Source organism: Perna viridis, chromosome 11 (genome assembly GCF_037379345.1).
Source record: "Perna viridis isolate PV_CMFRI_1.1 ecotype Kerala chromosome 11, ASM3737934v1, whole genome shotgun sequence".
Taxonomy (NCBI): domain Eukaryota; kingdom Metazoa; phylum Mollusca; class Bivalvia; order Mytilida; family Mytilidae; genus Perna; species Perna viridis.
The window spans coordinates 32,864,328-32,881,224 of NC_142455.1; the positions used below are offsets into that span (position 1 = coordinate 32,864,328).

Sequence of the window (16,897 nt, forward strand, 5' to 3'; positions counted from 1 at the left end):
TAAGATTTTGATAAATATAGTTCAAAAGAAATAATATACTTGCACCGTAAATCAAACTTATCGTAGTTAAGTTAATTGAGTTCGAAGGGACTGCGGCGTAATAACAAGTAACAATGTCATGAGCGTATCACTGGTAGACGATTTCACAACATTCTTTTACCACCATGCCGTAAATAAAAGCAAGCGGTCTTTTTCACAAAAAAATTTTAAGTGTAAAAGTAGTCGTTAGTTATAACGTCAAAATAGAATTAAGTATTGTGACGTCACAACTTACGATTTTTTTTTTGTAAAAAGGGCTGCAGGTTTGTCATAACTAACTCAAAGTTAATGATCCTCGTCCTTCACAAAATAAATTATCTCAATTGGCATTAATTTCTCCACATAACTAATAGATCAATTATTGGTTACAAATCGAATGGCAGATTGATTACTTCTATTTTATCTGAATCAAATGGAAATAAGATGTAAATGTAAAGAAAATCAAGGTGATGGTGTTTAGTAAAAGGAAATCCAAAAGATAACTATGAATTTACGCTTCAAGGTGCTAAATTAGATATTGTTGAATCTTTTTCATATCTTGGTTTTATTTTCAAATATAACACCTTGAATAGAAGTTGATAGACCAAGCGCAAGTCTTTGCATTTTATATATAAATACATCAGAAATGAAATAATTCCTTTTGATTTATGATGGACCAAATTGGTAGGCGTAGACTGTTGACATTTTATTGTCATGTCTGGTACTCTATCGGAGAGCATAACTAGTAGCGAAGTATATGTCCTCTTAGAAAATCCGTAATGGCGGCCATACAACTTTCTAAGTTGTGAGTGACACTTAAATGTAGATATCCAAGTCAACCATACGATATGAATGTGCTTCGTTTACTTACTTCCCTCTTTGACTGGAGAGCCCTCAACAATCCTGACAACTTAATTAGCGATTGTACTTTTTCAATATGCAATGAAGCTAACCCCTTATTTGAAAGAGAGTTCACTAAATAAATTCATTCATCTCGGTTCAAAGCACGATATCAATAATACTTCAGATTATATAAGACCGATTTCTAAAGAATACAAACATGATTTTGTAATTCCTTAAACAAGTTAATTTGCCAATAATTTCGCATTTAAATTTTGTGATTTTCACATTCAATACTATTGAAAATTTATCATTATGTTTTAACATCATTATTTCATTGATATTCGAGATGATGAATTGTAAAGTGCTAAAGCTCACTTAAAATATGATTAGACAAAATAAAGTTCCATCGAGCTCGAAACAATTTTAAAAAATGACAAAAATGCACATACGTCATGAAAATTAAGCATATGACCTTAAAACCTCTGAGGGCCTTAAATCAGTCTGATAAGAAGTGGACAGCTGTAAACCACCTGGTACTTGAGTTTAACGTATAAGAGAACTCGGTCCACAGAAAAGTTGAACCAAGTCTACTTGGAGATAGGACGTCACACATCATGTGTGACATTTTATCCTATATTATAGTAAACATAACATTTAAGTCAGGTTAGGATCCAGGGGATGAAGGGGTTGGCATCCTTCCTTTTTATTGCAAAATGTGTCATGTTCATACGTAAAATTGACAACAAATCGTAAATTATGTCGTAGCAGTCCCCCCCCTACCCCACTGGCCGTTTTCTGAGGAAACCCGGCTGGCACCTCTCATTTTCAAAGTGTTTGGATCCGACCCTGCAAGTCTATTACTCTGAACCCAATTTAAACACATTGTCATACCTATCTAAAACGACATACAATATTAATTGAGAATCCTGGCTACACTATATGATCTCATCGTATTGAGATAAAAGTACTTTGCGACACACCACAATTTTTTTTGTTAATTATTGAAAAAATGACGCTTTGTATGTAACTTTATTTTCGCAATAACCAATTTTTCAATTCAGTATGAACTAGTTTTTCTCACACGATTATGTTTTTGTGGACACCCTTACAGTAGTTCATTGTCTTGTTTGGGAATATAAAACAAAATAAGCTACAGATTCACTGTATAATTTTCAATAATAAGACATTACAAACGCTGTAATTTTCATAATAAGACATTACAATCGCTGTATTTTAATAATAAGACATTACAAACGCTATATTTTCATAATAAGACATTACAAACACTATATATTCTGAAATTTATGTTTCAGTTACAATGCACGATCAACAATGCCATAAGAATTGTATATCATAATATTCATGTTTACTTCAGGCTTGATCTTATTCTAATGACAGCTTGTAACATTAATTAGAAGAAGCACCACCCTTTGTGAAATATAAGCCAGCTAATAGAGTATGATTAAATAAAAGTCTTTTTCTGTAAAATAGTATTATCAGCAAAATAATTCCATCATTTATTTAGATAAATATATGATTGTCTTTACAAACACATTAAGTATACAGTATAATTTCAAAACAATAGTAAGAAGACAATGTTTATCACGCTGAAGTAAAGTACAAAGTATTTCTAAAGCTGGCATTGGCCGATGCTTCCGTCTGCCGATTACCATTTGAAACTTTTTATTGTAAATATCAAGCCATTTTGTTTCAACCTAAAAGAATCTGAATGCTTTAAAATGATTCGTTTCACACATATTACAATATGCAAATAAGAAAACAACTTATATAAGCGACATTTATACGCATTTATTAAAGTACCGATCCATTTAAAGTTAAGACATGACTATTGTAAATATGATTCAAGGTGTATCAAACGATGTTTATACGTTACACGTTTTTGTTATGATAATCCTTTCTACATTCACCTATACATGTGTGAATAAAGCAGTATCTCCGAATTCAATCAACAAAATCATGGAAAATAATTATTGTTCCACTATGTCATACATCATCAAAATAATGCAACAGAATGACCTACTTTAACACGTGAACTGGTTCAGAATTAGAAATAAAAGTGATTTTGGTGATATTTTGACATTGCATAAATCACCTGATATTTGTTATATCAAAAATCCAGAAAACGATATATAACCTCTGTATAATGTCCATGCATCACCAGCAAATGTGCGTAACCAACTAATGACTTTAACCCCATCGCCTTCAGACAATAGAACAAGTCCATAACCCGATTCACATTTAAAGTGGTTCCCATCATTTTTGTTATACAAAAGTGCACATATTTTTTTATGGTTCCTTGCTTCAATTGTTAATTCTACACCTTTGTTAATTACAATACACAACTGCAGAGTGAAAAAAGTAAGTACCAGATATTGGAGTGGTAAAATTACCTGTAGAATTATCATAGCCTCCTTCGACATTAATGCAAACATGTGAAAACACATGTGAAATCTGTAGTTCCTCTAATATAGAATTTTTTTTACCCAACTCCAGTTTAATTTGTTCGTTTTCGAAACTCATTTTGTCGTTAACTGCGTTTTGTGTCTTCGTTAATAGATCCATTTTAGTTTCCGTGGAATCTTCAAGCAAATCTATTTTTCTATACATAGATTCTATATTTTCTCCATGTCATCAAGTTTCATTTCCATACGTACAAGTTTCTCTAAAAATCGTTGCGTAAAGTCGAAATAGGAGCACCGTGTGATTGATGTCCTCAAAGGGTCCGTGCCAATGGATATGCATTCCATAAAATAGTAAGTTACCAGAACGCACAGTGTTGTAAGTGGAAGCAACATTTTGAAATGACGAAGTACTACTACACAATGATAAATAATAACTTTTGAGTTCTCGTCCTGAAAAAAGTTTGTTGCAAAGTAAATTAACAATAAATGTACGTAAGGCGCTATCTGACAGATGTAGATAGCGAGCAACACATTTTATTTTATTACTTCATGAAAATCTTAAATGCACTTTTATTCCTAATAAAATTAAAAAAAGAATGCGACTTACATTGAAATGAATGATTCACTGAAGCAATTTTAACAGAGAAGTGACGCAATAACTTGTTACACAATATATCCAAGTATCTTTATAACTAAACTATTTTTTTTTGTTCTTCATTAGCTTTTATCTATTGGTACTTTAAGGCTTGTTCTAGTCATTATCTTGCGCCCGTCCTGATTAGCCACTTAACACTCCCCTTTTGCAGGATTATAGACTCTGCAATGTAGGATGTAGCACATTCAAATGGTGTGAGATCCCTTGGATTCGCAAAGATGTTCACAGTTTGCTGCACTAATTTGCATAAAGAGGCGGGTTGGGAGGGGGGAATTGCAAAGTTGGGTTAAACAAATATTTTTAAATTCAGAATTTTTTATTGCTATTTCACTGTATGTATAATCTGAACAAGGATCATGGATTGCATTTTCTAGGAGGTAAAGGCCAGAATATATATTTTCAACTTATCAGGGTCAGATTGTATATTTCCAAAAACTGCCAGGCTCCGCCTCAGAATCAAATGGTCGTACCCTGAGTAAAAGTTGAGATTTTTAAGCTGATCTGAATTTTCCTGTGTGACCGACAAGTAAAACGTCCCTGTCGAATATGCTGAACAGGATGAATACTTCAACTTTTGTAGGGAAAGAGAGGAATGCTGGACACGCAATCTAGGTACTGCAGTACCTTACGGGTCCAATGACGACATCAAAAGTATTGGAAATATTTCAATATAGCAATAGCATAAATGTGATGAATTTATTTGACAAACATCCAAGACGGAAAAAGAGTCATGACCATCCCCACTATACATCACCTAAGATACATGATGTCCCCATAAATGGTCTTCTTCTTTTCATACAAAAACCTCTTGGTCTTCATCCAATTCGAACTAAATTCTATTCTATACCTCTCACTCTAGGGTAAAAACCACTAATTCCACTTCCCATAGGCTTGTATGCTAATTTCACAATATTCAATGGCTTCTCTGGACTTTACCTTAACTTTAACCTGCAGAGGACTATATATCAGCATGATTCTACATATGCCAGCTCACAATCCTCAGAATGGCATGTGGGGTTAGCAGACTTGCAGTGCAGTACTGGTCACCGGAAGTGAAGTGTCTATAAATAGCATGGGAAATCCCAGTGTTTTCACAAGATAGGGGTATATTTAGAAATCATTATGGAGATTAGGCTTCACATCACAAGAAGCAAAATGCACCTATAAAATGTACAGAAATGTTTTTCCTTTCAGAAACTGTTTAAATTTTTTTAAATGAGATGAGAACTTTTTTCACAGCACTATGAGGAACAGGGGTAATTTCTGCGTAGGACTATTTTTGCGTACGTTCCAAATGCTCATTGGTTGAATTGGTGGTCTGTAATCTCTACTATACTCCCTTTACAAAACAAGTTCTGTTTCTGAACCTACCTCATAATTGTACAGACTTGTTGCCATCGTTTTAGATGTTGGTTTCCACAGACTCTTTAAACCAGTTTGTGTAAAAGGTCAAGATGAAGAAAAACGATCATTTCGTCCACTTCAATTCGTCAACAAAGGCATAGAATTTGGCTTACATCATCCATCACAAAAATGTAACCAACAAAAGCCTCAATAATACAAGGACAAACCAATACTGATTATTTCATATTCCTATACATCGACTATTGCATAAAACATAATTATAAAAGGCTATTGCCGAACTTCGATATTGAGGACTTCAAGGCTAAACCACCTGACTGTTCTTGCAAAACTCTCCATTCAAATATGGTCCTTCCGGTCACGTCGTTATGGATGATTTAAGCATAATCGAAAACGGATATCTGCGTAAGGTCTTTCCTAAATGAAAGTACAGTGAACCACGCTCTATAAATTGGAATTATAGGTTTAAAGTTCTTATGAATGCCGCTGAGGACTACACAAGAAATTTGATAAAACGAGAATAAGAAGACATTGATTCTCTGTCAGAGTAGGTAAAGGCCTTGAGGTCTTTAATTTTGAGATGAATGAAAGTTATAAGTAGGTCAATGAGTGTCAATGCTACATCAGTTTTCAAAGACCCCGATGTAGCAAAAACATTGTCTACTATAAATGACAAATATGTTGTCGTATTGTCCTACCAGCAGACAAAGCTCAAAACAACATTGTTTTTGCCTGCAAAACGTATTACATCCAATCTTTATTATCAGAGGTAGGCGTAAAAAAATAATAGTGATAAAACCTATACTGCCGCTACACTCTCCAAAAGAAGGCATATTGGAAAACCATAAATCTATGCTATCCTCTTTCGGTCTTTCTACCAAAGACGATGATTGTGATTTACCGTCTATGTACTGGATTCCTAAACTCTACAAGAATCCAAACAAACAACGTTTCATAGATGGATCTGCAAAATGCACCAACAAACCTCTTTCAAAACTTTTAACTTCTATACTCACAGCTGTAAAAGAGGGTCTCCAGTCCTACCACAACACTTGTTACTCACATAGTGGTATTAACGTTTTGGTGATTGATTTGGTTTCCTTGTTTCAATTCAATGTCGATCCTGAAAAAAAATCGAAAGATCTTCTGGTGACCCTCAATTCAAGATTATTGTCAGAATATATTAGCATTAAAATCTATGATTTTTCAACACTGTATATTTCTATTCCCCATACACAGTTAAAATCCCGACTTGAAAACATTACACATCGTTGTTTCTCAAGAAAAAAAATGAAAACAAATCGCACACCTAAATACAAATATATAGTTCTTGGTAAAGATTCCTCATACTTTGTAAGAAAATAACATCATCTTCCACATATACAGAACAAGATGTTTTCAAACCGCTGCAATTTTTGATCGACAATATATTTGTCCAGTGTGATGGACGCGTTTTTCATTCCACTGGGAACAAATTGGCTCCTCCACTTGCCGACCTATTCCTTCACTCTTATGAGGGTGAGTTTATAGCTGATCTGATTCGAAAGAAAGAATGTCGTTTAGCCAGATATTTTAATCTCAGTTTCCGCTATATAAATGACATATTATCGTTAAACAATCCATTTTCGGGGATTTGATACATCGCATCTACCCCAAAGAACTTGAGATAAAGGATATTACAGATACTGTGAAGTCAGCCGCATATCTTGACCTACAATCAGAGATCGATGGTAAAGGAAAACTATTGACCAAACTTTATGACAAACGTGATGACTTTCCATTCAGAATTGTCAACTTTTCTTTCATCTGTGGCAACACCCATTAACACCTGCGTATGAAGTCTTCATATCACAACTGATAGCTTGCCGTAACTATGCAGACTTTTTGTATCGCACTAGACTAATTACAATTTGGCTTCTGGAACAGGATTATGTTGCTACAAGATTAAAGTCATCACTACTTAAGTTTTATTATCGTCATCATGGATCGTTTCGGTGTATCAATCTGCACAATGAAAACTGATTTGTTTAACGTGTCATAGTTTTCCTTTCCTCTTTCCTCTACCACGGACTTGACTTTTATGAGCAACTCGGTGGATGGTTCTTGAAAAACATAGGACCCTTACCCTACCGGTACACCTGGTCCATGCTATCAGTTTTTGGTGGCGTCCGAGTTGCTCGTTTACTTTTATTACATTGTATTTATTATTTAAGTTACTTTAAGTTCTTTGTTGTGTTTGTCTGTTTTCCATGTCTGGTTTCTGTCCCTGGATTACATTATTTTGATTTCCTGGACTCTTGGTTCCCTTGATTATTCTTTCAGAAATATCTCTCTGTATATGTACATCCATACAAAAATTGCAATTTTGCTTATTTGCAAACACTATAAACCTCGTACGTATATAATTTGTTTGATACCATTAGATAGTGTTAGTGGTAAACATCCTTTTTATAATACACATAGTTAATGATGTGTCATGTTAGTCTCCGAAGAACTATTATCTAGTAATGATTATCAACTATCCAGTCTCAAATACTGATAAAAGCCAAAATGGTTATAAAGGAAGGTCAGAGAATTTACTGTTATGGTCATTAAACCGTCGATCGTTGCCTGTCACAGAAACATTTTTGTAAGTTGTGATATCAATTCAATTATCGTGGTTATTTTCAAACAAAAATTATAGAAATTTAGTACAAACTTTGTAAGATTCAGATTCAATGGCAAAAATCTGTAACACGTATGCCAAAAACATTAAAACCCATCGGTCTGTCACTTTCACTCAAGGATATCTTTCCTTGTTTAAACGACAATTATCACTGGATTTGCTGTGATTATCGTTTTTTTAATTATAATTTTAGAAAATTGGAGATTTCACAGAGTTATCTGCCCTTGCAATGTTCTTTTGCAGAGTGTTTCGGTCAAATTATTAGTAATTTTAACAAATTAATATGGAAATCATATGTTTTTTCTTGATTTTGATGGTACTGTTTCAGATATGTGTTTTCTCATACCATGTTTCACCCACTCAAATTTTAGAGATTTGAGATGCATTATATTTCAGTATCTAGATATTTCGGTAAAGTACTGATATTGGCAATATTGAACAAAGTATTTCCTGATCTAGACGAGGGAGGGAGCATTTTTATGGTTTACGAATGGGAAAAGTTCTGCTAAAATGTTTTTCAGCAAAGATAAATCCGAACATTTCTTTTGAAAATCCACATTGCTTAGAAATGAAGAAAATATTGACTCATGCTTTTCATATTTTTGTTCGCCAAGAATAGGAAATAATTTATTTTTACAATACATCTTAGGACCCTTCCCTTATGAAATGGTTGGCGTCTTATATATGACGACTATTGTTTTCCCTCTTTTATATTTTAATAATTTAAGCATTATTATTAGTTAGTTATGTTATTGCAGACTTATGAATGCCAAAATTTAAGTTATCCATTACTTTATTGGCGTCCAAATCACCAAATTTATTTTGAATTGTTATATTTACAATATGACGGGTGCTGCTGATGGAGCGGGACATACTTACCCTTCATGACGTCTGTCATTCCCGGTTATTGAGGATGTTTATATGGCTAGTGCTTTAGTTTTTTTGTCGCGTCTCATATTATTTATCTTCAGTATGTATATGTTATCTATTTTATATGGTTTGGTACATGTCGTATGTAGTTTCGTTTCGTATTATTTGTTTCATGTTTTCATGTTTTGTTTTCACGTTAACTGTTGTTGATACAATAGTACAAAGATGTACAGACATAAAAATATATCAAAAGTAATATAGTATTTCTATTGATTTGTTTAATTGTTAATTTCCTTTCTTCATTTAAGTAAAAGCATTGCATTATAAGTTGTATTTATCACATAAATCTTCATGAGTACATTTTGCTGATCTGCCTTTATATGAAGTCCGTGATTTCATCATTCTACATATGTGGAATACATGCAAATATAATTTTTTATGGCTCCAAACATGTATATGTACATATTTTTGAATGCATGGTTTGTCTCATATATCATACGATCAATACTATCATACTATCATACTATCATTAACTGTTTTATGAGAATTGAATATGATAATATAAATACCTATTTGTTTCTTTGCATTTTGCAAAACTGAACTTTAATTTAGGAAATGGTTCTAGTTCGTAATAAAGTAGCTAACTGTTGTTGCTGCTGCTTATTTGGTATACTAATAATTGACACTAAATGTTCCCCTGCACTTGAATCGTCCCCTGGTTCATATTTTACCTTTCAAAGGCAATTACTCTAACAAACAGTCGTGCTATAACTTCAACCTCATAGAGAAAATTAAGAAACTTTGCTAGCCCTCCTCAGATAAGGGTAACAGCAAATTACCGAACACCAATCCGTTTTCCAATCAAGTCAAGTCCACAACAAATCTGGCAAATTATATATTACACCACCGTAGCAGCTGGTTCCGCAATGGTTCTGATTTAGTACAGGCACTTCAAACGAAATGGTGGTTTAAATCTAGGTTTTACAGCGCGCGTTATCTTCCTCTTCCATTGCAGGGTGACCATACCAGTGGTGATTAAAAAGCAATTGCATGGTATTGTCAGTAAATCAGCAGTCACATCAGCACAAAGAACATTTTTTAAAAAGCAATCATTACTCGTTGTTTTAGAAGAAGTATTTTTCAACCAAAGACAGATATCTAAAAGGAATCTGGTAAACAAATCTTTTAACACGCATTTCCTCATACCCCTGATTCAGGTGTCTGTCACGCAGATATTTATGGCGTTCAAGGAAATAAGAATAGTTAGTACTTGCTCTAGCGTAAGCGAATCAATGGTAAAATATTGCAGGAGTAGAAGGGATATTGCTGCACAGGTAAGGACAATTTATGATATTAAAAATCGTCTCTTTTATCATAAATCGTAGTGCTGAGGTGACCACTGTTTCATTAATTGAAACAATTTCTTCCCTTCATGGTTTCAAGATATTGGTTAACAAACTGAAATAACGTCATTTTTGTACTCTTCAAGGGCAATAGATCTAACAAAACGTTGTACTTTAACTTTCAACCTAATAGAGACTTTAGCAGTCTTCTATAGGAAGATCATTTTTTCCTATCTATAATGGTTGCCAAGATAGGAGACCAAAACCGCAAAAAAATTAAAACGTCATTTCTCGCCTGCAAAACATTAAAGAAAGAAAGAATCATCTTACAGCCTTGATCAAATATAGACTATTGTAGTACTCTTCCGGCTTAAGAGGAAAGTCTCATTTATTTTCGGGTATCTGTTATAGGTTTTGAAATATATGTAGAAATTTGTGACTTTACCCCTGTGGTCATAGCAACGGCGGTCATGTTGTACTTTCGATCTTTTAAATCAACCCAATTTTCATAGAAGATACGGATGCCAGTGAGAAAATTTGGTAACAGTTCACTGAATGGTTTCAGATAAGAAGAATGTAAAAAGATTAGTTAGATACGACATATAGACGCCAAATGATGATAGAGCACATGAATAACTTACGTTGACCAAGCCTAACAAAAACGGTACTTGTACACATTTTCTTGATTTAGATATAACACTAGAAAATAGCAGCCTTCATATAAAAAAAGAGACTAATTTTCCATTCCTAGATGATGATAATCCCGAAGCACCTTTCACCGGCATTTACATTTCATAACTCTGCTTTTTTTCCGTATTTGCAATAAAGTATCAGATTTTAATGAACGCAACAGAATACATGCAAATGAGGGTACCAAATTAAAAAAAATCCTTAAACATTTACGTTTGGACCGTTAACATAGCTGTAGTTTGATACAAAAATATAGTAGTACTTGCAAATTCGTAATGAAAAAAAGTTGGTACCCACCCAGTTTATTTAAGGAATTTAGTCTATAAAACACAGTCTTTCAAACGAAATCCGACGGATTAATCAACTGCCCTAAATATGTTTATTCGTAAAGCATACGATTTTTAAATCATTGTCTATATTTGAACGTTAATTTCACAAATACAGATAATGACCCCTAATTGCATGCAAACCTTTCAACTTAGTCATTTTATAGTATTTCACCTCATCAACTCTTACCTTTTTAGTATTAAACGATAGTACTCAGAATCCAGTCCAGTGGAATTGTAGTAAACGATTATTTTTTATGCTGGTATTTTTGGTAGTATTATCATTGACAACAAACGTTTATTCTTATTTATCACCTGCTCGTTGAGTGCAGGTATAAAATACCCCCCAAAAATGATATTATTATATTAAAGGTTCTGAAGAGCCTGAAATGCTCAATGGGCAAAATTAAAGTTCGTATGCCCGTATCATCTAATTTAGCAGAACAAATATTTAAAATTGTTTCTTGGGCCTATCCTAACCTAACATCATTCTTGCTGAATTCCTCATAAATAAAAACCTCCTTTTATAGTTATTTTCCAGATCTATTAATTTTGAATCATTTCGTTAATTGATCAACTAACTGTCTCTCTATCTATTATGACCCCATGCAGGTCCGGGTGTTAAAAGAATAGGCCTGCAGCAGCGCTAAGCTTGTCGTAAAACGCGACTAAATAGTGCTCAGAACCCTAGCCGGGGGCTAGGGCGCTCTGCCCACAGAACAACTGGGATGTGTGCCGCAGGTGGTGGAATGGGGTACCCCTGGCGTGTTGCATGCTGGGGTTGTCAGGCTATGATACGAAAAAACCTGACCGCAAACCATAGTGGTGCATCGTGTTGCGAAAGATGCCACGTTCCTCGCACGTTAAAGAACCCTACTGTGGTATTCTCCCGGAGTAGGAACCATAGGGCTCCGCCACAGGAGGCTAAATTGCCCGACCCTACCCACCTCTCCCTATTTCCAGTGGCAATCTAAATTTGTCGACCCCATTGCCCTTGTGTCCCATCCCTTTTTCATTTCATCATCATTTCATGTTCATCGTCTGAATATAGCTGAAATATTGCTGCTCGGACGTTAAACCCCAACAAACAAACAAACAAACAAACATCTATCTATTATGGTTTCTAAGATTAAGGGGCAAAAATTATTTTTACCATACAAGGTCGAATGGGTTATAAGCTATTAAAGAGTCGTCTTTCATCTTCTATCCACTGAATGCTATATGGTCTTTATTTTTTTCTTAATAAGAAAACAAATTGAATGTGGTGGATTTTTGAAATATATGAACCACGACCTGTCTATTTTTTTGTTAAGGAATGCTACTAAACAAGTTCATTCACCATAGTTGGATTAGTATTAATAACTCCAGGACATGTTGTAACGGTTCTTCTTCGTCTACATTTGTCATGGGAAAAAAGTTACACACACCGAAACAACCTAATGTTTTACAAATTTACGTATCTTGGAAATCTAGGATTCAAGTGAACCATTGGAGAATTTAATCAATGTATAACACTACAAACAGATAAACACTTGTTATGACATTCACATTAACGCCAGATTATGAATCTGTCACAACTGAAACATAATATGCAGGTTGCAATTTTAATTGATTTTAAGGCTTAACATTAATGAACATCCACCATGATCAATGGTTTATTTGTTCAATATCTCAGGCGATCTGACAACCTGTCATATCGGCATTAGTTTACATGTATATGTGTTTGATTACATTTAAACCAGTCATTGAAAGGGTATTGATATCTATTTCAAATTCGTAAAACAAACAAACAAACACACACACAATCAAACAAAACAAAACCAAAACAAGAACAAAACACAAATATTTTGACGCTAACAGAAATACAAAAGACACGCATAGTAAAATCAAACACCAACACACTATAGAAAAAAAACATACAAACAAACATTTTTTGTGTCTTTTAATTTAAGTATTGAAATAACCAATCACTGAACTTACAGTTTCGTTGTCATAAACTATCCTCCAGAGTTGATGCTTTACGTTGAGCTCAAACAATATAATATTAAATAATGTCTTATAGCAGTTAAAGTGAAAAACCTACCCAACCCCAAAACAAAACAATGATTTTATTAAGAAATTTACATTTTGTTAAGTAAAATTGCATAACTCGTAAAATTTAATAAATGCCAGATTGAATTTAGTTTAAAAAAAGTTTGAAAATAGAAATATAGTTTTACTTGAAGCAAAATTTTTATAAAAAATGGCCAAATTTCAATTTTTGTGCCTTGCAACTTCAAACGATTGCTTTAAATCGATGACTTTAATTATAATATTTTTGTCTAATGTCGTTTTCAACTAAATAGAAGAACAATTGTACGTTTTATGAAAATATCAATTTTATATTCATATCAGCCTTTGATACTAGTTCAGTTTAATATTTAACGATAATAGGTCAAAGACGAAATCAGTAACACATAGAAGGAACAAAGTAGAAATATTAATACATGCATTTTCCTAAACTAGAGGTTATATAGTTTCTGAATCGCTAAACTGAAAACATTTTTTTTTCGAATGGCCATTTTATTTGAACAAACAGAAGAATAAATGTTACATATAGTTTTGTATTTACACTAGAGTACCATTAAAACACCACCAGGGATTACTATTGGCCTTAACACAAAGAAAATATTCTCATTTCAAAGTGTCAATATATGAGATAAAATTGTAAAAGAAAATGATTAAGTAATGACATGGGGAAATAACTCAAATAATAAGATGTTTTATACATTGACCCAGAAAAGACTTTCATGGAACTCCAAAACCTGTAGAAGGAATGTCATATATATTGTCCAGTTATTCTTAGATTATGAAATAACAAATGTGTACCTTACTCCTGAGGTTAAAATGGCATTGGCGAACACTTATTATAATTGGTCAGAGTAAACAACACGTGTTTTAAAGTAAATACTTTTTTAATTCCTGCTAAATAAAATTGATTATAATCTATTAGGCTGGTTAAGAAGAGATTTTAAAAAGAATGTTATTAAAAAAAGTTATTATAATTGACGACGAAAAACCATGACGACGACGACAAACGCTACGCGATGGTCCAGAAGAGTTTATGAAAGAGTAATCAAGGGAACCAAGTTTACAGCGGTAATCAAAAGAATGTAATCCAGGGACAAAGACCAGACATGGAAAACAGACATTCACAACAAAGAACATAAAGTAACTAAAATTTTACATACAAAGTAACAAAAGTAAATGAGCAACTCGGACTCGGACATTAAAAACTGGGAGCATGAACCAGGTGCACCGGTAGGGTAAGCGTCCTCTGCTTTTCTAGAAACACCCGCCGAGTTGCTCATAAAAAGTCAAGTCCGAGGTAGACAAACGAGGAAAGGTAAACTATGACACGTTGAATAAATCAGTTTTCATGGTGCTGATGGCTACATCATAACGATCCACGAGTTCATGATGACGATCATAAAACTTCTGTAGTGATGACTTCAATCTTGTAGCAACATAACCTGTTCCAGAAGCATATTTGTTAGAGTTCTAGCGCGATACAAAAAGTAGTTTCGGCAAGCTCTGGCATAACGTATGAGTTGTGATATGAACACTCCATACTTAGGTGCTGAAGGGATGTTGCCACAGATGAAAGGAAAGTTGACAATTCTGAATGAAAAGTCATTACGTTTGTCGTAAAGTTTGGGTAAAGATATGAGGCTCATTTCACAGTGTCTGTAGTATCCTTTATCTCAAGTTCTTTTGGGTAGATGTGTCATCTATATAGCGGAAACTGAGATTGAAGGATCTAGCCAAACGATATTCTTTCTTTCTGATCAGATCAGCTATACAGTCAGCCTCATAATAGTGAAGAAATAGGTCAGCAAATAAAGGAAAGAAACACAATCCAACCAAATGACGAGTCAAAGGTTATAAAACGTAGATATTACTATCTACATTAACTAGTAATAAATGTTAACCATTTGTGATATTTTATAAAAAAAAATGGGACCTTGCATAATTAGCTCCAGCAACATCCAGTTTCAATATTTATTCCTAATGATTCGTCATGTTCATCAATACTTTCAGCAGACCAGCTAAGGTTTACACAATTAATCGAAGGGTAAGTGTGTGGCATTCAGTAAACATATTCTATTTTAAAAACCCAGTAAATGACGAGTAGTCCCCGCCGCTAATAAGCGCATCTCCACTAGAAGTTCCAGACACAGATACAACACGCACCTTGTCACCGGGTTGTAACTTAGCAACCCCATCACCCGTAACACAGTCAAAGCTTTTTCCTTCGTTAATGTAGAATAGAACTCCAATCCTACCACCATGTACTACGTCTATATAAAGTTTAACAGTTTTGTGTCCTTCAACACACATTTGAACAATAAAAATATATATTCCCGGTAGGGGAGCGGTGAAAATTCCAGTTTGAGGATCATAGCCACCTCCTTCATTCAGTCGAATATTTGGAAATTGAAGAGTTTTTCCTGTCATATTTGAATCATCCTTCAACCCATATGCTTTAAATACGACCGGAGTCTGGAGTAGAAGGTTTTGAAGTGTTACATTTAGTAACGCAGTTTTGTTATTGACCAGCTTTCTTGTTTGTGATGAATCCATTTCACACAATTTCATATTCTGAGATATTTGTTTAGACATTTCAGCATTAATTTTCTCTTGATTTAAATTTGTTCGGTTTGCTGAAATCATAAGACTATTCAACGAACCTTCCAATCTTCCAAAGTTCTCTCCAAATTCTGCTTTTAAGCGCTTGCTTTCAAGATTCAATTGATTAGTCGTTCGATTTTGTAAGATTATAAATTGTTGAAAGTGTACCTGCAGATTACTCAACTGCTCCTCAGCTGATTCGCATTTCTTAGCCTCTGACCTGAGCATTGAATTATACATTTCCATATCTTTATCTATTCTCATTTGTTCCTTCTCATTGTTCGTCTCCAAAGTTTCACTGACGTTGCGTAGCATTTGAAAGGTAACATACCTTTCATCCAGTTCTTTAAACAAAACGTTTTTCCGTATACAGTCTGGCTCTAAACGTTCAACATGTTTTTCCAAGGCTTCCATTCTAAATTCCATGCGTACGAGTTTTTCCAACAATTTCTGCTGAAAGTCGAAAAATGAACAACTGGCCGAAAACTTCTTGTATTCGTAAGGTCCATCAGTTCTACAGGAAACAAAAGAACCTTCTTCAAAAATTAAAGTTGTAGTCAAAATAAGCAGCGTTTTCATTTTTGATATCTCCATGTTTAATAGATACAAAGCGTTGAAAAAAATCATCAAGTTTTTAAGATATGAAACTAATACTGAAGTTGTTTTCGAAAACAAGCTACAAACAGTTATCAATAAGCTGCACGTTGTGATATAATATTACCAATGTACAGTACACAACCGTAGTTCGCTTCACTATCGTGCACGTGGTATAAGTATACATGGAAAATGAACATGGAGCTTAAAGAAATGTCAGCACCTGCGTATGGAGTTCTCATATCACAACTCATACGTTATAACAGAACTTGCCATAGCTATGCAGACTTTTTGTACCGCGCTAGACTTCTTACAATTAGGCTTATGCAAGAGTGTTATATTGCTACAAGATTGAGGTAATCACTACAGAAGTTTTATGGTCGTCATCATGAACTCGTGGATCGTTACGCTGTATCTATCTGCAGTATAAGAATCGA

The 16,897-nt window shown here is 33.9% G+C and overlaps 1 protein-coding gene across 1 annotated transcript; it reads right to left on the reverse strand.

Moving 5' to 3' along the window:
- Positions 1 to 15,161: 15,161 nt before the first annotated feature.
- LOC148603773 (uncharacterized) lies at positions 15,162 to 16,597 on the reverse strand. The gene has a single exon (XM_088553119.1). It carries the CDS (start codon positions 16,491 to 16,493, stop codon positions 15,339 to 15,341), a length of 1,155 nt encoding a protein of 384 aa, XP_088409245.1. The 5' UTR covers positions 16,494 to 16,597; the 3' UTR covers positions 15,162 to 15,338.
- Positions 16,598 to 16,897: the final 300 nt, after the last annotated feature.